Raw genomic sequence first — 24,006 nt, 5'->3', positions numbered from 1 at the left:
GGAACCTGAACTAAAAATGACTTTATTACCAAGGGACCTTATAGCCCGACAAGAGAATGACAGAAACAGAAAACGTGAGCTCAAAGGCACTTTCATAAACATTGGGAAGATGCATCGGAAACGATCCCAAAAAAAGATTTGGGGATTTCACAACCAGCAGGGATCTACAACCAATAGCTATGAAAATTCGAATGAGTACTCAGTAACAAGTAAAGCGGAAGTCATGGTTCACCAACAACCGTCTACCTCATCCAGGGTTACCAGCAGTAAGATATTGGGAAAACCATAAAAAACGACCACTATCACAAAGTATCAACCAGTACCTACCAGGGAAATTAGAATACAGTCTTTAGGACAACTATTTCCTGTCAGATAAGGGCTACCATAGATATGTACACACTCCAATAAGTCCAGTTAGGGTTATTATATTCTTATTGATAAGTCGTGGTAAAGTCAGGACATCAATATTAATGAAGTCACACTTTTTTTACCTTTATAACTCTGTTGACAGTGAAAATCATATGACATTAACGTGATCCAGAGGGTACATAAATGCCGCATCCCTCAAAAGATTAAGAATGTGTTTCAACCTTTTTATATAGTGAAACCTCAGTTGACGCAACTGGGTCCCTAGGAAATGACACTTATACCGACATGTTAACCAAAACAAAAACATCAAGGATTGGATGAAAGCGTCCATCAAGATAACTCTGATATTATGAGCTAAAATTCACCCTCCGTGGCATGGATATATATCGAGTATGTTCAAGTGAAAAAGTGAAATATTCAAAATCCATGTAATGAGCATTTAGTATGGCACACCTACCCTCGAAACAAGGACAGTCCGATTATATGTGGAGTATATAGAAATCCTAACACCAAAGCCAATGACGTTAAACAGGTAGGGGATGTATAGATCCTAACACCAAAGACAATGATGTATAGATCCTAACACCAAAGACAATGATGTTAAACAGATAGGGGATGTATAGATCCTAACACCAGAGACAAAGATGTATAGATCCTAACACCAAAGACTATGATGTAAGACAGGTAAGGGATGTATAGATCCTAACACCAAAGACAATGATGTATAGATCCTAACACCAAAGACAATGATGTATAGATCCTAACACCAAAGACAATGACTTTAAACAGGTAGGGGATGTATAGATCCTAACACCAAAGACTATGATGTATAGATCCTAACACAAAAGACTATGATGTAAGACAGGTAAGGGATGTATAGATCCTAACACCAAAGACAATGACGTTAAACAGGTAGGGGATGTATAGATCCTAACACCAAAGACAATGACGTTAAACAGGTAGGGGATGTATAGATCCTAACACCAAAGACAAGGATGTTAAACAGGTAGGGGATGTATAGATCCTAACACCAAAGACAATGGCGTTAAACAGGTAGGGGATGTGTAGATCCTAACACCACAGACAATGATGTATAGATCCTAACACCAAAGACAATGGGGTTAAACAGATAGGGGATGTATAGATCCTAACACCAAAGACAATGGCGTTAAACAGGTAGAGGATGTGTAGATCCTAACACCAAAGACAACGATGTTAAACAGGTAGGGGATGTATAGATCCTAACACCAAAGACAATGATGTATAGATCCTAACACAAAAGACAATGATGTATAGATCCTAACACCAAAGACAATGGTGTTAAACAGGTAGGGGATGTATAGATCCTAACACCAAAGACAATGATGTATAGATCCTAACACCAAAGACAATGATGTTAAACAGATAGGGGATGTATAGATCCTAACACCAGAGACAAAGATGTATAGATCCTAACACCAAAGACTATGATGTAAGACAGGTAAGGGATGTATAGATCCTAACACCAAAGACAATGATGTATAGATCCTAACACCAAAGACAATGATGTATAGATCCTAACACCAAAGACAATGATGTATAGATCCTAACACCAAAGACAATGACTTTAAACAGGTAGGGGATGTATAGATCCTAACACCAAAGACTATGATGTATAGATCCTAACACCAAAGACTATGATGTAAGACAGGTAAGGGATGTATAGATCCTAACACCAAAGACAATGACGTTAAACAGGTAGGGGATGTATAGATCCTAACACCAAAGACAATGCCGTTAAACAGGTAGGGGATGTATAGATCCTAACACCAAAGACAAGGATGTTAAACAGGTAGGGGATGTATTGATCCTAACACCAAAGACAATGGCGTTAAACAGGTAGGGGATGTGTAGATCCTAACACCACAGACAATGATGTATAGATCCTAACACCAAAGACAATGGGGTTAAACAGATAGGGGATGTATAGATCCTAACACCAAAGACAATGGCGTTAAACAGGTAGAGGATGTGTAGATCCTAACACCAAAGACAATGATGTATAGATCCTAACACCAAAGACAATGGGATTAAACAGATAGGGGATGTATAGATCCTAACACCAACGACAATGATGTTAAACAGGTAAGAAATGTATAGATCCTAACATCAAAGACAATGAGGTTAAACAGGTAGGGGATGTATAGATCCTAAACACCAAAGACAATGATGTATAGATCCTAACACCAAAGACAATGGTGTTAAATAGGTAGGGGATGTATAGATCCTAACACCAAAGACAATGATGTATAGATCCTAACAATAAAGACAATGACTTTAAACAGGTAGGGGATGTATAGATCCTAACACCAAAGACAAAGATGTATAGATCATAACACCAAAGACGATGACTTTAAACAGGTAGGGAATGTATAGATCCTAACACCAAAGACAATGATGTTAAACAGGTAGGGGATGTATAGATCCTAACACCAAAGACAATGATGTATAGATCCTAACAACAAAGACAAGAGGCCCATGGGGCCTGTATCGCTCACCTGGTTGGATTTGACCAAATGTCAAAATAATGTTCATGTTCAATTCCTTTTGTTTGTTAACCTCAAACAATGCTATATATGGTTATAGCGTGGGGATCCCAACTGCTTTAAAGAAATAATGAAGTCCAGACTCTCTGAGTTTACAACATGCATTTATAACTTTATGACTAGTAGTGATTTAAAGGAATTACCTCTATTTCCCATATGGGGCCCCACCCCCCACCGCTTTTGCCCCTCGGGGGGCAGAGTCACCATTTATGCAAAATCTGTTCCCCTTCCCCAAAGGATGATTCTTATTAAATTTGGTTCAAATCCATTCATAACTTTATGACTAGTAGCGATTTAAAGGAATTACATCTATTTTCCATGTGGGGCCCCGCCCCTTTGGCCCCTCGGGGGACAGAGTCACCATTTATGCAAATCTGTTCCCCTTCCCCAAAGGATGTTTCTTATCAAATTGGGTTCAAATCCATTCATAACTTTATGACAAGTAGAGATTTAAAGGAATTACCTCTATTTCACATATGGGGCCCGCCTCTTTGGCCCCTCGGGGGTCAGAGTCACAATTTATGCAAAATCTGTTCCCCTTCACATAAGAATGTTTCTGACCAATTTGGGTTTAAATCCATTCATAACTTTATGACTAGTAGCGATTTGAAGGAATTACCTCTTATTCCCCATTAGGCTCCGCCCCTTTAGCCCCTTGGGGGTCAAAGTCACCATTTAAGCAAAATCTGTTCCCCTTCCCCCAAGAATGCTTCTGACTAAATTGGGTTTAAATCCATTCATAACTTTATGACAAGTAGCGATTTAAAGGAATTGCCTCAATTTCCCCTATTCGGCCCCGCCCCTCAGGCCCCTTGGGGGTCAGAGTCACAATTTATGCAAAATCTGTTCCCCTTCCCCCAAGAATGTTTCTGACCAAGTTGGGTTGAAATCCATTCATAACTTTATGACTAGTAGCGATTTGAATGAATTACCTCTATTTCCCCATTAGGCCCTGCCCCTTTTGCCCCTTGGGGGTCAGAGTAACCATTTATGCAAAATCTGTTCCCCTTCCCTGAAGGATGTTTCTGACCAAATTGGGTTTAAATCCATTCATAACTTTATGACTAGTAGCGATTTAAAGGAATTGCCTCAATTTCCCCTATTCGGCCCCGCCCCTCAGGCCCCTTGGGGGTCAGAGTCACAATTTATGCAAAATCCGTTCCCCTTCCCCCAAGAATGTTTTTGACCAAATTGGGTTCAAATCCATTCATAATTTTATGACTAGTAGTGATTTAAAGGATTTGCCTAAATTTCCCCTATTGGGCCCCGCCCCTCAGGCCCCTTGGGGGTCAGTGTCACCATTTATGCAAAATCTGATCCCCTTCTGCCAAGGATGTTTCTGACCAAATTTGGTCAAAATCCAATAAGAACTTTTTGACTAGTAGCGATTTGAAGCAAATGTTGACGGACGACGGACGACGGACGACGGACGACGGACGCCGCACCATGGCATAAGCTCACCGGACCTTCGGTCCAGGTGAGCTAAAAATGACTTTAAACAGGTAGGGGATGTATAGATCCTAACACCAAAGACAATGATGTATAGATCCTAACACCAAAGACAATGGGGTTAAACAGGTAGGGGATGTATAGATCCTAACACCAAAGACTATGATGTTAAACAGGTAGGGGATGTATAGATCCTAACACCAAAGACAATGACGTTAAACAGGTAGGGGATGTATAGATCCTAACACCAAAGACAATGATGTTAAACAGGTAGGGGATGTATAGATCCTAAACACCAAAGACAATGATGTATAGATCCTAACACCAAAGACAATGACTTTAAACAGGTAGGGATGTACAGATCCTAACACCAAAGACAATGACGTTAAACAGGTAGGGGATTTATAGATCCTAACACCAAAGACAATGAGGTTAAACAGGTAGGGGATGTATAGATCCTAACACCAAAGACAATGATGTATAGATCCTAACACCAAAGACTATGATGTAATTGCCCTGCAGGTAGGGCGTAAGAATTGTACCTGCTGCCCCCATTGCATGATCGTAAGAGGCGACTAAATTTGGGATCTCATCTTTTCTCTTCTTTCTGAACAACTTTCTGCTTCCTAATGTCTCCCTTGACAATGCCTCACTTTTGGCCTTTAGTTGAGCGTTCGCCCCTGTTAGGAAGGCTTTGGGTTCTGTCCCCTAGCGGAGGTATACCAGAGTCTTTAAAAATGGTAGTTGCTACTCCTGCTTAGCGCTCAGCATATTAGGAGTGGGACGACTGGTTTGCCCGTTGTCAGTATAATGTGACCAGGTGGGGTGTGCTGCTGGGCGTCTTCGGCAGTATGCTTCAGTGAGGTAGCACTATAAATCGGCAAAAGTTCCGGCCTATCACAAGGAGACTTTACACGAACATACCGCAGCCTCCCAAAACACACATACGCACGCACCACACGCATGCATGTCGCACGCACGGGAGGCCGTCCTTAAATGATCTTAGCTGTTAATAGGACGTTAAACAAAATAAACCAAACCAAACCAAACTATGATGTAAGACAGGTAAGGGATGTATAGATCAAGACAATGGCGTTAAACAGGTAGGGGATGTGTAGATCCTAACACCAAAGACAATGATATATAGATCCTAACACCAAAGACAATGGGGTTAAACAGGTAGGGGATGTGTAGATCCTAACACCAAAGACAATGATGTAGAGATCCTAACACCAAAGACAATAGGGTTAAACAGGTAGGGGATGTATAGATCCTAACACAAAAGACAATGATGTTAAACAGGTAGGGGATGTGTAGATCCTAACACCAAAGACAATAGGGTTAAACAGGTAGGGGATGTATAGATCCTAACACCAAAGACAATGATGTATAGATCCTAACACCAAAGACAATGACTTTAAACAGGTAGGGGATGTATAGATCCTAACACCAAAGACAATGATGTTAAACAGGTAGGGGATGTATAGATCCTAACACCAAAGACAATGATGTATAGATCCTAACACCAAAGACAATGACTTTAAACAGGTAGGGGATGTATAGATCCTAACACCAAAGACAATGATGTATAGATCCTAACACCAAAGACTATGATGTAAGACAGGTAAGGGATGTATAGATCCTAACACCAAAGACAATGACGTTAAACAGGTCGGGGATGTATAGATCCTAACACCAAAGACAATGATGTTTAACAGGTAGGGCTGTATAGATCCTAAACACCAAAGACAATGATGTATAGATCCTAACACCAAAGACAATGGTGTTAAATAGGTAGGGGATGTATAGATCCTAACACCAAAGACAATGATGGATAGATCCTAACACCAAAGACAATGACTTTAAACAGGTAGGGGATGTACAGATCCTAACACCAAAGACAATGATGTTAAACAGGTAGGGGATGTATAGATCCTAACACCAAAGACAATGAGGTTAAACAGGTAGGGGATGTATAGATCCTAACACCAAAGACAATGATGTATAGATCCTAACACCAAAGACTATGATGTAATTGCCCTGCAGGTAGGGCGTAAGAATTGTACCTGCTGCCCCCATTGCATGATCGTAAGAGGCGACTAAATTTGGGATCTCATCTTTTCTCTTCTTTCTGAACAACTTTCTTCTTCCTAATGTCTCCCTTGACAATGCCTCACTTTTGGCCTTAAGTTGAGCGTTCGCCCCTGTGAGGAAGGCTTTGGGTTCTGTCCCCTAGCGGAGGCATACCAGAGTCTTTAAAAATGGTAGTTGCTACTCCTGCTTAGCGCTCAGCATATTAGGAGTGGGACGACTGGTTTGCCCGTTGTCAGTATAATGTGACCAGGTGGGGTGTGCTGCTGGGCGTCTTCGGCAGTATGCTTCAGTGAGGTAGCACTATAAATCGGCAAAAGTTCCGGCCTATCACAAGGAGACTTAACACGAACATACCGCAGCCTCCCAAAACACACATACGCACGCACCACACGCATGCATGTCGCACGCACGGGAGGCCGTCCTTAAATGACCTTAGCTGTTAATAGGACGTTAAACAAAATAAACCAAACCAAACCAAACTATGATGTAAGACAGGTAAGGGATGTATAGATCCTAACACCAAAGACAATGACGTTAAACAGGTAGGGAATGTATAGATCCTAACACCAAAGACAATGACGTTAAACAGGTAGGGGATGTGTAGATCCTAACACCAAAGACAATGGCGTTAAACAGGTAGGGGATGTATAGATCCTAACACCAAAGACAATGATGTATAGATCCTAACACCAAAGACAATGAGGTTAAACAGGTAGGAGATGTATAGATCCTAACACCAAAGACAAGGATGTACAGATCCTAACACCAGAGACAATGAGGTTAAACAGGTAGGGGATGTGTAGATCCTAACACCAAAGACAATGATGTTAAACAGGTAGGGGATGTATAGATCCTAACACCAAAGACAATGATGTTAAACAGGTAGGGGATGTATAGATCCTAACACAAAAGACAATGACAATAAACAGGTAGGGGATGTGTAGATCCTAACACCAAAGACGATGATGTATAGATCCTAACACCAAAGACAATGACGTTAAACAGGTAGGGGATGTATATATCCTAACACCAAAGACAATGATGTTAACAGGTAGAGGATGTGTAGATCACCTGTTAACTAAAGGATACTCCTATATCCTAAATCTCGCTGAGTTCAACTTTCCACAAATCAACTGGAAGCTCAATATTTCTAACGTAATGTATGACCACTCAGTCCTGCTATTACTTAATGTAATTATGGATAATAATCTATACCGGCATGTTAATGTGCTACAAGATACAGAATTCCCTAACCTGCACCTGGTTGTAGCAAATGAAAAGGGTATGTTGGGAGATGTTGTATATGGAGCAGGATCGGGAAATTACGGCTATATATGTCTATTTTACCTGATCTACCTATAACAATGTTGACGTGGGCAAATCCAATACCAGGAACCTGACTCGCATTATATCAATATAGCTATGATGCTATTTCACGAAGAAATTGCTTTAATCGACAACAGCTACCTTTAGGCTTGTTCCAGTGTAGATGGGGCCTGGGGCTCGTTTGCAGAAAGTGCAATGGAAATCATTAGTATAAATGTACCAGTGTGCGAGGAGCGACGCCAAAGAACACTAGAAAACTGTAAATAAATCAGGGTACAAGACAGGCAATGTCGAAAACATAACTTCTGCGGGCAATACATCGAATATAAAGTTGCGCGCAATGAATTCAGCGTCATACTGCCGAGGAACAGATAATATTTTGAAAGGGGTGTGGCGGAAAAGATCAATTCAGAACAGAAACTATTTTGGAAGTATGTGAGTTCGAAAACCAGGACGGTGATCACAATAATAGCGATATGTATTGAATAGAATTATTGCAAAACAAACCTAGAGACGGCAAACATATTTGTCAAGGACAATAACCACCAATTAACATACATGTACTCCTACAGTAAAGAAAAGTTGAAAACTAATCATCGGATATTTGTATCACAGAAGAGATGACAACCAAAGTGATAGAAAAGGTAAGAACAAACAAGGGTCCTGGACCGGATATAATTCATCATAAACTTGCATGTAAAACCTCGGTAACCATCACTAAGTCATAGGAGTAACCATGACCTAATGCTGTACCCCCGGCGTCCCATCCCACTTTAAAGTTTTTGGGGTAAGTCCAAAAGTATACAACTCGAGCACAACCTTCTTATTGGACTATAAATTCATTAGAGATCAAGGAGTGATGCTATGGCAAAATCATGCAGTAAAAATTTGTGATTTTTTTCGCATTTTACATTTTGTGGACTTAACTTTTTACGCACCAAAACCCACTTTAGAGCTTTTGAGAAAGGTTTTTGGAAAGATTGTGAATCCAAAAGTATACACCTCACACTCTTCTAATTTTGTTTATCATTAGAGGTCTAGGAGTGATGTTATGGCAAAATCATGGATTTTTCGCATTTTACCATTTTGTGGACTTTACTTTTTTGGCATCAAAACACTTGGGGTTTGTTTGGGGTAAGTTTTTGGAAAGCGTGTAAGTCCACACCCTTCTTATTCGGTTTATACATCCATTAGAGGTCTAGGAGTGATATTATGTGACGTACTATTTTATCATGACATGCATGAACCTGAGTGCATAGTGTGATTGCTGCTGCCGGGGGGCTGTATATTAATTGATTGCACTTGTTATTGAACGAAGTCAATATATCTACCTGTTTCCTGGAAAACAACGGAGATAAAAAGTTTCATTATCATTAGGACTTTTACCTTCTTGGATATGAATATGTATAATTACCTCCATAAGTCACTGGTAAGGCCCCATTACAGTTTTGAAGTATGTGTCTATGGAAGAAGTGTCTTCTAAATTGATTTTAAATGTGTTGCTTTAAATCTATGTTTGCATGATCTTTAATCATTCCCAGCTATTTTACTATTTATTTTTTATTTATTTTTATTTTTATTTTTTATTTTTTTTAGCTATCTGTGGTGCATGCTACAATTATGATAATTTGTTGTGTTACGTTTCACTTATAATTGTTATATATAAAGTCAATATAATAGCTAAAGTGTATTGTCTTGTATCTAGGGGCTAAATTGTTCGTGACCGGTTGGTCAGTTTTTAAATGTAATATATCAAATATATATTTTTTAAATGTAATATATCAAACATATATATATTGACGGACCTGCAAATGTTAATACAGGCCTCGTGAGTCTTTGTCGAGGCTCGTCTGAAAATAATATAAAATCGTCAGGTCCGTCTTTATTTCATAAACGAACAACTGTTGGACGAACTGGACCAATGGTTTGGACCGCAAAAACGAAAATGTCTTGGTGGTGTGCTACCCTGTAAGTTTGATAGAGTTATCTCTTCCGGCAGGACTATACTAGGAGGTGTGACACCTTATACCATATGGATTCTGGTTTGCATTGCCTAGGCCTACATTTAGGTGTGTATGTGTGCTCCATTGAGTCAGACGTTTTCTTTTCTTAAGAGATCAAAATATTTGTCTTATACAAATACACTATGTTAACCAAGGCAAAACTGTTTGACCTCTGACCCCTATACTAGGAGGTGTGACACCCTATACCATATGGATTCTGGTTTGTATTGCCTAGTCCTACATTTAGGTGTGTATGTGTGCTCCATTGAGTCAGTTGTTCTTAGAAAAAAAACACTCACCCTTTAAGATGTTGGCTTCAAATCAATCAGTATATATATATATATATCTTTCTCCATCAAATTCCATCTTGTTGTCTTGATTCTTCTGCCTTAAATTGAAATATCATGGTAGGTTGATCCCTAATTTGTTAACATGATTTTTTGTATGTTAAATGTGACTATGTGTTTGGACAAGAAATAGGAAACTCAACCTTTGGCAGGTTTTGTTACAATTTATTTCAAACATGTAACATTTATTAGATAAAAAGATATAAAGAGCATTTTAGCCCAAAGGCTTAGCCAAGATTAAGATCCCAAGGCACTAAATATACTTTGATAACAATATTTTGAAGAATTGCATTGGATTCATTGTTATGTGTTGCCATACAATTATTTTGATTTTCCACATACAATACTGGTCCATTCCTGTTTCAATAGGAAAAATTTATTTATAGGAAATGCAAAATTCTTCCCTTTATAAATTACATAAATATATTGTACAAAAAAATTGATTACTGACATGTATACTGTGTAAGTGTCATAACCTATACTTTATAAATTTGTGTATACTGACACTGATGTACATTTTAGTTACTGCACCAAACAATATTACCAGTTGGGTTTGCCTTACCATACCAAAGTCACCCCACAATCTTCACATGGTAGGTCACTGCTGATTGGTCTACTATCTGGTCAGGTTCAGTCTGTCAAAATAATAGACATGATCATGTAGTTTACTCTAGAAATAAATCATTGAAACACAACATCAACTTAATTTCATTAGGTATTTCAATACTTAAAACTTTTTCTATTTTTTTTTTTTTTCTTTTTTTTAAATAAATTTGTATATTTCTATGACAGAACAATGCAATATTATATATATATATATATATATATGGGGCAAAGAAGTAATTCAAACAGTGCAAACAATAAGGTTTGTTAAATTTTCGAGGCAATCCGCCCCTTTATCAAAACACAAAAAATTACAAATACAATCACATAATATATATAAGAAGTACTGGAAATACAATAAAATACAATAAGAATAATGTTTTAGTAACTGGAGAAACCACAATGAACCCTTCGGCAAACGTGGGCCGAAGGCGGATACTAGCGTGACTGCATCATGTTCAAACACTAGAACGCTATGCGACCAACGGCAGAGATATTTTGAATTCCCCCGCACGTGAAAGTATTCCGAAGAGTTCAAAGACGATTCGTCCCTAAACACTGCTAGTGGACGACATTGCATTTATATAAAAAATGTTGCATTATCGTCTCTACAGTGATTGATTAAATATCGTGTACAAAGTCTGAAAAACTTTAGAAAAATATGTGTTAGATCATAAGAATTATAGAGCACACGTGTGAAAAAACTGCTACAAATATTTATCAAGACTGAAAATATAAGAAATACGAATGCCGAAGTGTCCCTACAGGACGCTACGGGAAACAGACGATTCGGACCAACTCGGACCAAGATGCTGTTGCATGATGGCGGGAGGCGACTAAATGTGAGTCTCAAAGAGCAACAATGAATAGATTCCCCAAAAAGTACAGCAATTATGAAAAATTTAACAAATTGAATAATTAACTACATGAATAGTCAAATATAATGGTCAGATGGAGAGTACATCCAGAAGACGTCTTTAACGTTCGTTCATACCCCGAGGGTAGCAGGTTTGGAGATTGGTGATCCAGTATCTTTCTCTGGAACGACGTTTAGTTTCATTCCAGGTAGGACAGTGATCAATGGCGACCACCTGCATATCCTTCCAACTGTGACTAGGTAAATTGAAATGCCTTGCCACAGGAAAGTCTGGTCTGTTTTGCTTGATGGAGCAACGGTGATTGTTGATTCTGATGTTGAGCTTTGTGCTGGTTTCTCCAACATACTGCATTTTGCATTTTTTGCAGGAGAGGAGATATACAACATTGGCTGATGTGCATGTCAGTGTTTGTAAAATGTGATAAACACGGTTGTTTATTTCACATTTAAACGTGTCTGTGGACTCAGTGTATGGGCACAATTTGCACGTTTTTTTGCTGCATGTGTTGAAGGAGCCTGTTGTAACGACAGAGGCAGATGAATGTAATTTGCTGCTCACCACCAGATCTCTTACATTTTTTGGTCTACGATAGGCCAATAACGGTGGTTCTGGAAAGATCCGTTTGAGTGCAGCTGACAACTCGATGATGCGCCAATGATTATGTAAAATGGAAGAAATAGACGGCAAGTTAGGATGGAACGTGACAACACAAGGGACCCTTTGTGTCGGAGTTCTGACTTTGTATTCTAGAAGGCTGGCTCTGTCAAGTACCCTGACTTTGTCTAGTTCCCGATCTATCAAAGTAGATTTATATCCTCTAGCAAGAAGGTGTGATTTAAGTTCTGAGCATCGACGTTCGAAGACTGTATCATCGGACACTATCCGTCGGATACGTAGAGCTTGGGAATAGGGAATGCTCTTCGTGGTGTGTGAGGGATGACAGCTGGACGGGCGGAGATACTGGTGCGTGTCAGTTGGTTTGGAATAGAGGTCTGTGTTTATTTTCCCGTCAAGTAAGGTTGAACTGGTGTCTAGAAATGTGTTAGTTTCCGTGGAGACCTCTGCAGTGAATTTGATTGTTGGATGGAACGTGTTTGCGTGATCTATAAATTCATCGAGTGATGTCCGGTTCGAAGTCCAATATATGTATATATATATGGGGCAAAGAAGTAATTCAAACAGTGTAAACAATAAGGTTTGTTAAATTTTCGAGGCAATCCGCCCCTTTATCAAAACACAAAAAATTACAAATACAATCACATAATATATATAAGAAGTACTGGAAATACAATAAAATACAATAAGAATAATGTTTTAGTAACTGGAGAAACCACAATGAACCCTTCGGCAAACGTGGGCCGAAGGCGGATACTAGTGTGACTGCATCATGTTCAACACTAGAACGCTATGCGACTAACGGCAGAGATATTTTGAATTCCCCCGCACGTGAAAGTATATCGAAGAGTTCAAAGACGATTCCTCCCTAAATACTGCTAGTGGACGACATTGCATTCATATAAAAAAAATGTTGCACTATCGTCTCTACAGTGATTGATTAAATATTGTGTACAAAGTCTGAAAAACTTTAGAAAAATATGTTTTAGATCATTAGAATTATACAGAGTGGTGTGAAAAAACTACTACAAATATTTATCAAGACTGAAAATATAAGAAATACGAATGCCGAAGTGTCCCTACAGGACGCTACGGGAAACAGACGATTCGGACCAACTCGGACCAAGATGCTGTTGCATGATGGCGGGAGGCGACTAAATGTGAGTCTCAAAGAGCAACAATGAATAGATTCCCCAAAAAGTACAGCAATTATGAAAAATTTAACAAATTGAATAATTAACTACATGAATAGTCAAATATAATGGTCAGATGGAGAGTACATCCAGAAGACGTCTTTAACGTTCGTTCATACCCCGAGGGTAGCAGGTTTGGAGATTGGTAATCCAGTATCTTTCTCTGGAACGACGTTTAGTTTCATTCCAGGTAGGACAGTGATCAATGGCGACCACCTGCATATCCTTCCAACTGTGACTAGGTAAATTGAAATGCCTTGCCACAGGAAAGTCTGGTCTGTTTTGCTTGATGGAGCAACGGTGATTGTTGATTCTGATGTTGAGCTTTGTGCTGGTTTCTCCAACATACTGCATTTTGCATTTTTTGCAGAAGAGGAGATATACAACATTGGCTGATGTGCATGTCAGTGTTTGTAAAATGTGATAAACACGGTTGCTTATTGCACATTTAAACGTGTCTGTGGACTCAGTGTATGGGCACAATTTGCACGTTTTTTTGCTGCATGTGTTGAAGGAGCCTGTTGTAACGACAGAGGCAGATGAATGTAATTTGCTGCTCACCACCAGATCTCTTACATTTTTTGGTCTACGATAAGCCAATAACGGTGGTTCTGGAAAGATCCGTTTGAGTCATTAATTTTCAAACCATCCACAATATATATATATATATTGTGGATGGTTTGAAAATTAATGATCAAAGAAATGTGTCTATGTTACAAACTTATCAATCCATAAGTATGTTGGTAAATATTATAATGCACAATATAAAACCACATAATGACAACTATTACTAGTTTCTGAATGATTCAATTAATCATTTATCACTTATTAAAGTAAATCAGTTATATAGAATTTCATTGGAATTATTAATACTTTCTTTGTAATTTTGACGAAAGCTTCAATCTAAATGAAATATGATTACATAATATATTTAAAGTACAACTATTCTGAATTAGCAGAGACATGTCTCTGGTATTAGTGTACATGTACATTGTATCTACAGAAAATAAAATACTCCCTGGAAAATCATGAACATGTTATAATCTGCACCATTGTATCATTTGTTTCTGCACGTATGCAAGCTGCTGACTTAAGGTGACGATTCCTTGCCCTGATAAATAACAATAGAAACCCCACAAAGCATCAAGAATATTGCTATTGCCAACTGTTAAAACGGTTAATGTACAATATACATGGGCTTTCGACAGTTGCAGTTACAGTTGTATCTAATGAAATTTCGAAAATGTGACCATTCTGTCAATGAAATAAAGCAAACTCAACTTACTTTTCATGTTATAAAATCGCGTATTGTTTTTCCCATTCAACACGTTATTGTTATAACTACTCTTCCATCTAAAAGTTGCGTTTACCTACCAAGTAAAGACTACACCAGACAAGAATATCCGATAAGAGAACCGGAAGTACAAATAAGTTTACCTAAGTAGAACTTGAGTTATTGCGGGCCAGCTTGACGCCCAGTGATCAACAATAAATATGGGGGTAATGTATCTATATTAGATATTTGTTGTTGGCTGAATACTCTATAAACCATTAACATAGTAAATTATTCCGTTGAACATTTATTTTTGTTGTTAACATTACACCAGTAGGACCATATGGTGGAAACTGATGAACGATCGGACCAGACACCAGTGACCATGTGGCATGTCCTAACTCTACCACATGACGAGATCACTTCGTTAGCTCTGAGCCCCGTTCGATTTGCACTCTTCTCATTCTAGAATATATCTTCCGGTCACTCGATTTGAAGCTCTTCTGCTTCTGCAAGATCTTCTACCTCTTCCGTCTCGAAGCTGGAAGATTTATCTTCCAAGATGGCGGCGACCATGTTTTAAGTGTGCGAGTGATGAGTTTCACTAGAGGAGGATTTATAACACATACATGCACATGTTTGTGTGATCCTGTTTGAGAAAACTGAAAAACTTGCTTATTTTTTGTTTTATTCTCCCGGTTTACTCGATTTACATATAACGGAATACGATCTTCTTAGAAGGCTTCTCTTCTGAGAAGAGTGCAAATCGAACGGGGCTGAGGATTTGTCGTGGTCACTGGCGACAACGCAGCTCTTAATATGTTTTGATAATTTTTGGAAGACAGTAAAAATGTCCAATAAGTTTCTGCTACAACAGTAAAAATTCAAAATTGTCGTAAAAAATCTTGACAAAAACGGATTTTTTTCCATACTCTTGCATAGATCTATATAATATAATTTTAGGCATGGCCTATGTGAGAGCGCAGCAATCTCGGTGCCCATGGAATTGGAGAAACAAGCACACATAATCTAGTGTACTAGAATAGTAAATCCCACGTTACAAAATGAATATATTGCCAACAGATCTATACACTGGTTTGTAATAAAATATATATCAACAAGAATTATGATTTAGATAACTTGCTACAAAAACTAATCGTAGAATAAGTCTTAAAATAGACTGATTAAGTGATGACAAGGTGACGGGACAGCAGATCTCGCAGACGACAACAAAAAAATTTGAAAGTCCTCTTTATTTTATGTGCTATATTTGGTAAACTTGTATGCAACTCGAACGGACCGGAGCTGCACTCGTAAAACACCGGAAATATTTTCGTTGAAAATTATACCGTTTCGTTTTGAATATAAAAATTAAGAACTTGTTCATGATAAATTTTATTAACAAATTCTAACTAGTGTGAAGTCAAACATTTGCATATTTTTTAAATCTTGATATTTTGTAATCTCCCGAGAATGTGACTTTGAATACAGTCTTGCGCAACACTGGATCTTGTCGTGACTTCCTGTTTCCGGTTACTGAGAAAGTTTTTGAACTCTAAGTATATTGGGGGGGAAAAGGGGGGGTTCTGAGACATCTCTACCATTAAGTTCGCTACGCAAACGGGCTTTGCCCGTTCGAGCTGCGCTCTCTATAATGGTTTCATATGAAATCATATGTTAACGCTGATCATGATAACTAAGGATTAAACCGCTTGCATACAGTCAAAACACTTGTATTTCACTTTTAACTATGAAAAAATTAAAATGTGTTAAATATTATTTTGCAGAGAAAATCGGCGAAAGCCAAAGCAAAGAAACAACAGAGGAAAGAGGTAAACATGGGTAATATGTTGTGGTACTGCAACGTCTTGTATTGTAAACAAAAACAAGTATCGGTTAGAAAAATTCAATTGAGTAGCCAAAGATTCATAAGGCTCCGACACTAGATGAATTAAAGATCTTGACATCATATAGTGGACAAATAACTGGTGTTGTGAATATATATACATGTGAAAACTTTAAGTGTCAAATTGAATTAGTTAAGTTTCAATTACTGTAGATGCAGACAAATTGTATCCTCATGAATAACACCTGCCTTACACATGTCGAGAATTAATTAAGATGAAAAATGATAAAAAAAAATCCCTGGTGGCTGTTCCATTAAAATAAGTCATGCATCCATGCAGGCAAAATTATACACTGACTAGACTAGTCTTTATAACACTATTAAAGATCGTAAATTTTCGGGATCTGTGAAATATGGATAACATTGAACTGTGAAATGGGAAAAAGAAATTAGACATATACCCAATTGTGCAATGTTTTTGCCATTTGAAGATTTTGCTGCCAATTAAAAAAAGTATGCTATCATTAATTTTCCCAAAACAATATAAAATGAGAAAATCTTCCTCAATTTTGAATAAGATTATTATACTACAGTGTACCCTACAACTATCGCCACCCGTATACGTATCTACCGCCACCCCGCACACCGCCACCTAAATCTCTGAAACAGATTTCCTTCCAATACAAATCCTTCGTTAAGTTCGTCACCCTCGCATACTACCATCTGCCACTTTTGTTAAAATACAAACGTCCAGAATCGCTATTTATTTTCCTCGATGATATCACTTTTGTTCTGTTTTTGGTGATCGGGGAACTCTTTAGTGTTCTATTTATAGACATATGTAACGCGCAGCACGTGTACCGCAGGGGTGCCACGTGTCGGACTGCTACCAAGTTTTTGCCCAGGGTTCGACTGCCGCTTTCGCTTGCAGATTCCAAATACAAATGAATTTTCAAGTAATAGACACTATTTAGAAAACTGGTGAGAAAGAAAATAGACTCGTCATATAAAGTTCAACAATTTATTAACATGTGTAAAAATAACAAAGTACCAAAATAATACCCGAGAGGCACAGTGAGGAATTCACAATTATATACGTCTAGCCTAATACATATGCCAACCATCGTTTAATCACAACTAACCATATAAATGAAATAAATGTAGTTTACCCAGAGTCTCAAGCACGTGTCATGTCCGGTCAGAATACACATTTGCTAACCACCCGTCTTTTCTCCCGTATCTACTTACGAGGTTACCAACAACCATCCCTCGCTTAACCGGTATAGAAACAGCCCGAGAGGCGGAAATATTCTCTAGCCACTCCGCGAGTGCTCTCAAAATGGAATAATCCCTTCAAGCAACAACCTGACTTCCGACATGACACCGGCACATGAGACTCAAATTAAACAAAGTTCTATACATCGAAAATACATCAAAATACTACACGTGAAAATAAAAATACATGTACGATAGTGGCAAATAATATCCAGCAGACAAATTAATATGAAATTTAGGAAAGGATGGGCGACGGTTATCTAATTAATTTCACAGATTAAAAGTCAACACCACTTACCCTGCTGACACCCGGACGAAACTAAACTTGACACAATAAAAAAAAACTAGACTTTCACAGTTGATGCTGGGTTATACTCAATAATATGTAGACAAGTGTCTTATTTCATTAGCAGAGATCAAATTCTAGGTATAACTGGTAATTTCTTTATCTTACAGGAACCCTGTGGCCAAATATCAATTTTAGGAGAACTAGGTGTTCCTTATAGAACAGTTAATGACATTAAATTTAACTGGAGAGAAACCTCAAGGATGTAATTTATTTATAAATTTCGCACATGTAGAGTAAGCACATTTGTCAGGGGTCCAGCAACAACTGTTAGTTTGCAGGGATTTAACTGTAGTTCACCTCCATAACTAAATATTACACCAAAAAAATAACACATTACACACTACAATACAAACATAAAAACCCAAAAATGAAAAACATGGACTTTTGTCCGGTGTCAGCACTTAACCCCCCACCCTGACTAAATTTGGGGAAGCCACTCCCATTATATATAATTAACCACTTTAGACATTCTAAAACAATCTCAACTTCCTCCTTGAACTTAATATCTTGCCCGATCAGAGTTGACACAGTAGCAGACTATACCCACCCAACCTATCTATAACCATGCAGTCGCCCATACCCTGTGTTGGTCATATCAACTCTAGCCACAAGGACCAGAGCTCACCCGAACAATTTAGGGGAGGGAGTGTCTTGGTTGAGTTTGCCTCTCAGTGTTGGTCATATCAACTCTAGCCACCGAAGACCTCCCAGCTAAGAAAAACCCTAATCTACAATACCCCTATTGAACACCCCCCCCCCCCCCCCCCCCCCCCCCCCCGTCATCTCTGATTGAGCCCCAATATCCAGTAAATAATACATTTAGTGATCACTTACACACTACTACAAGTGACTCCATACACCAACTATTGAAAAATTCTTTCCCCCTCCAGTATCCAGTTTATGTCTACCCCCCCCCCCCCCCCCCCCCCCACTCCCATTCTACCTACTTCAGAACCCCCCCTAAACTAAATCTTTCTCAACTCCCTGATGGCCACGTGCTGCAGCTCATGGTAGTATCTCCTCATGCCGGTTGGGTTCAGATGAACCCCATCGGCCAGCGACCGAGGGGACATGAGGCGCCTCCGGGCGACCCAACTTTGCCCACGGTCCCTGAGCTCAAGGGACATGGCAAAGTTGGGACGCGCCCCATATTCCGCCCCAGTTACTGCCCGAAACCGGGTGCGAGGGAATACCCTGATGACCGCAACACGGGCCACCCCCCACCTATCCAACTTATCTAAAATCATTCGCAGTACCCGCATAAACTGCTTCCACCCCTCCCCCCGTGAATCTAGGTCGTTCCCCCCAATTTGTAGAATAACCACCCCTGGCCGAAATCCCTCCCCAATCATAGTGTCCACTAACCCGACTACGTCCCATATCCTCCCCCCGGACCTGCCATACATCCTAACCTCCACCCCCCTCAATCCTAAATTCTCCCTATAATGCCCATCCCTGTTAGTCTTTATCAAACCCCCCACCCGGTTGACAAAACTATGCCCCACAAGGGCCACCTTGCCTGTTACCTGTCTATCCATGTTAAATAAAAAAATAAATAAAAAAAGAAGAAAAGAATTGTTACAATTCACCTCAATACATTACCATACTCCTCACATCCAGATTAATACAACTATAATTACTGTCCATGGTATTACTGTCACTAAAGCGTCACCGACACACCTCCTAGGGAAGGGAAGGAATTTCGGGGGTCGACTCCAGTGTCCTCCAGGCCCCTGCCCATGTTGCCTGCCCGTGCGAACAACTTTACTCAACCACCACATGTATTAGAACAACTGTACCTGTTATATTTTTATGAAAGTTCCTCTAGACGTCTTCGGATGGACCTTCCAGTCACATATATATATAAAGCACTGCGCGGTTGGGGGTCACGGTCAACCAGGGGGCAAAGTTGACTACCCCAATGTCCTGTGTTCACATCCACCACCATACAGCTCAACCCTGGCGGCCGCACAAGGTATTTTGCAAAAGTTTGTATGCAATTCCTATGTGTTTATTTCACATGCACCATCAGCTGATCAAACGCCATGTGCTGTCTAAGGTCATGATCATGGTACCTCTGGAAGCTGAGTGTATGTCCGGGCAGGTCTACTGCATGCAGTCGTGTTGGAGCTCCATATGGTCACAGGGGCCTGGGTCCTCTTCCGTGGTTCCCTCCCCCAGGTCAGAGGGGGTGCCAGCAACACAGGATTGTACATGAAAGTAAATAACAAATAGTCTATTAGTTATACAAGAGCTGTTGGAGAACAGCATAGCTCGTCTCGCAAATGTTTGTCAATAAATAATGAAAATATATTAATTGGAATGGTTTCGCAAATTGCATTAATAATATTTATATTGTTTACTTGATCAGATTATTTTTTGTGAATTCATGCAATTTTCAAAACCATACCAATTTATATATATATATAAATTATCTATTGAAAAACATTTTGGAGACAACCTATGCTGTTGTAGATTAAATGAAGATATATAAACACAAATGTAATTGCTTTTGGACATATTTCTTCAATTTTTTGACAACATATCCTAATGAGAATTGTCTCCCTTGAAAAATGTGGACCGGTATAAATTGTCTATTGTGACGTTTTCATATTGTTTTATATTCAGTTTCACCCCAAGAAAGGATAGTGTAACTCCATAGGGACTCTTTCACCAAATATCAGCACCCTAGTACAATCATAAAGTGATGTGCTAAAAAGATTTCAACATTTGCATGAAATAAAAAAAAAAATGTGTTTTTTCCTCAAAAAAAATTTCAGTTTAACTCAGGAAAGGGATAGTTTAACCCCCACAGTGAACCTAATACCATGCATTAATATGCCTTTCAACACTCACAATATAAACTTAACACAAAGTCCAAAAATTTGATAATTCTGGTTATTTCCCCAAAAAATCTTTTAGTTTAACTCCGGCAGGGGATAGTTTAACCCAAGAGGGAGTTTATTACTAACTATCAGCACCCTAGTACAATTATAAAGTGATTTATTAATACCTTTCAACACTCGCACCAAAAACTTAACGCAGAAATATTCTAAGTCCAAAAATTTGAAAATTCTAGTTTGCAAAAAAAAAAAAAATCTTTTAGTTTAACTCTGGCAGGGGATAGTCTAACCCCAGAGGGACTCTATTGCCAATTATCAGCACCCTAGTACAATTATAAAGTGATGTATTAATACCTTTCAACACTTGCACCAAAAACTTAACGCAGAAATATTCTAAGTCCAAAAATTTGAAAATTCTAGTTTAAAAAAAAAAAAAAATCTTTTAGTTTAACTCTGGCAGGGGATAGTCTAACCCCAGAGGGACTCTATTGCCAATTATCAGCACCCTAGTACAATTATAAAGTGATGTATTAATACCTTTCAACACTTGCACCAAAAACTTAACGCAGAAATATTCTAAGTCCAAAAATTTGAAAATTCTAGTTTAAAAAAAAAAAAAAATCTTTTAGTTTAACTCTGGCAGGGGATTCTATTGCCAATTATCAGCACCCTAGTACAATTATAAAGTGATGTATTAATATCTTTCAACACTCGCACCAAAAACTTAACGCAGAAATATTCTAAGTCCAAAAATTTGATAATTCTAGTTTAAAAAAAAAAAATCTTTTAGTTTAACTCTGGCAGGGGATAGTCTAACCCCAGAGGGACTCTATTGCCAATTATCAGCACCCTAGTACAATTATAAAGTGATGTTTTGATACCTTTCAACACTCGCACCAAAAACTTAACGCAAAATATTTAAGTCCAACAGTTTGCAAAAATCTGTTTTTTTTTCCAAAAAATCATTTAGTTTAACTCCGGCAGGGGATAGTTTGACACCCACAGGGACCATATTACCATGGGTGCACCTAATGAGTGTCCTGTGAGGAATGAGTGTCCTGTGAGGTTTTTTCACGCCCCGCAATTCGTTAAGTAATATTTTTAAATATTTTTTTCTGTATCATACAGATAAACGTCGAACCCATTACCATGCCAAATTTCACTTGGATTGGACGTGTGCATATTATGCATTTTTCACGACAAAGTTACGGTGCAGCGCACATGCGAGTGTCCTGTGAGGTTTTTTCACGCCCCGCAATTCGTTAAGTGACATTTTCGAATATTTTTTTCTGTATCATACAGATGAACATCTAACCGATTAATTTGCCAAATTTGACTTTGATTGAACGAGTGCATATTATGCTAATGTACCCTTGAATATCGGTTGAAGTACCGGTATGTAGGCCCAACTCGAAGCCGAGTGTCCTGCGAAGATTTCGATCGTCAAGCAGTTGGTTTAATCTGTTTTTCGAATAATTCTTGTGTGATATTTACCTGTTATCTTTAACTAACATCATGCAACATTTTACTTTGATTTTACAGGTGTTTTATAAAGAGCATAAACAAAATATACCTGTATGAACTCGCGATGCATTGTGCACACCCAAAATGGAAGGGAGGTAACTCGTTTCAGTTTATTATACTTTGGAATTATTGGTAGAACTCTCAGCCATTCCTATGGATTAATAAGAATGTTTCCAGACTCTGCGACGTGGACGCGGTTCTACATAAGAGCCCTTTTATTTTTTTTTCTTAAATTACTTAATTAAATATTTAATGATTTTTTCCACCTATTTGAAAAGCTTTACAAATTTCCTAATAAATTAGTCAATAGTAAATAGTAAAATATTAAAATATATTATACATAAAATATATCTATTTAAAATTCTAAGCCTATATTATTGTTTGGATATATGTATTAGAATGTTACTATCATAGATAATTGATGTATGTCATATATGTCAAACACTTTATGCATAAATATAACCTATAAAATATAATATAAAAGTTTTGGTTCATTTATTATTATCTTAAGCTTTAATTGATGCTATTATGGATAACCTTTGAATATATGAAACTATCAAATTGATGGGATATGAAGTTTAAAAGTACATTATTATACATATTGTAATGTTATTTATATTATCTAATTACTATTGTTGATTATTTCATAACATGTCATATAACATGATAGATATTTTTTTTATAATTTACTTTATTGATCATCTGAGTTTTAAAGCTATACTTATGTATAAATGTTCTTGGATTTCTGATATTGACTAATGATTTAACAAAGCTATTGCCAAAGAAATGAACACAATTTACTTTAGACTTGATAAAATAAATAAAACTGATTTTTTACGACTTAAGTTTCTGTAGGAAAATACTGAAATTTTCTGTAAAATACTTTCTTTTAAATTGCTATAGCCAAAAGATGAAATAGATGAAAAACTATTTGAAATTACAAAATGGGTATATTATAAAAGGTAAATAATTGACAGCCCCCGTCTTGCGATTGGCATGTCAAAGTATGGATAACTAAGAACCACTGCACCTAGCTAAAACTGGAAATATTGATATCTTTATGACGACCCCCGTCTTGCGGTTGGTACATCATAACAAGGATATCGATCTAATGGGAATGGGGCACAGAGGAGGAGATTCAAGACTTGAAATCTCGGTATGCATCTATAAGTGAGTAGATAATTAAGAATCTACTCAGGCACATTCTCCCTGGGTATCCTCGGGGGAAAATAACTAACCTAAACCTTTCTTTTTTTGATAACTGTTGTGGAGTTGGGCACAGAGGAGGAGATTCAAGACTTGAAATCTCAGTATGCACCTATAAGTGAGTAGATAATTAAGAATCTATTCAGGCACAGTCTCCCTGGGTATCCTCGGGGAAAATAACTAACCTAAACCTTTCTTTTTTTGGTGACTGTTGTTGTCTTAGCATTC

The 24,006-nt window shown here is 38.1% G+C and overlaps 1 protein-coding gene across 1 annotated transcript in view; it reads left to right on the top strand.

The window, feature by feature from the left end:
• Positions 1-14,880: 14,880 nt before the first annotated feature.
• LOC117323850 (N-alpha-acetyltransferase 40-like) overlaps positions 14,881-24,006 on the top strand; it is a 32,316-nt gene continuing 23,190 nt past the window's right edge. The window contains exons 1-2 of the mRNA XM_033879338.1: positions 14,881-14,962; positions 16,523-16,567. Coding sequence (XP_033735229.1) covers positions 14,957-14,962; positions 16,523-16,567 — 51 coding nt within the window. The 5' untranslated portion in view covers positions 14,881-14,956. The remainder of the gene's footprint in view (positions 14,963-16,522; positions 16,568-24,006) is intronic.

The sequence above is a fragment of the Pecten maximus genome, chromosome 3 (genome assembly GCF_902652985.1).
Source record: "Pecten maximus chromosome 3, xPecMax1.1, whole genome shotgun sequence".
Lineage (NCBI taxonomy): Eukaryota > Metazoa > Mollusca > Bivalvia > Pectinida > Pectinidae > Pecten > Pecten maximus.
This window is presented reverse-complemented; position numbering and strand designations above follow the sequence as displayed.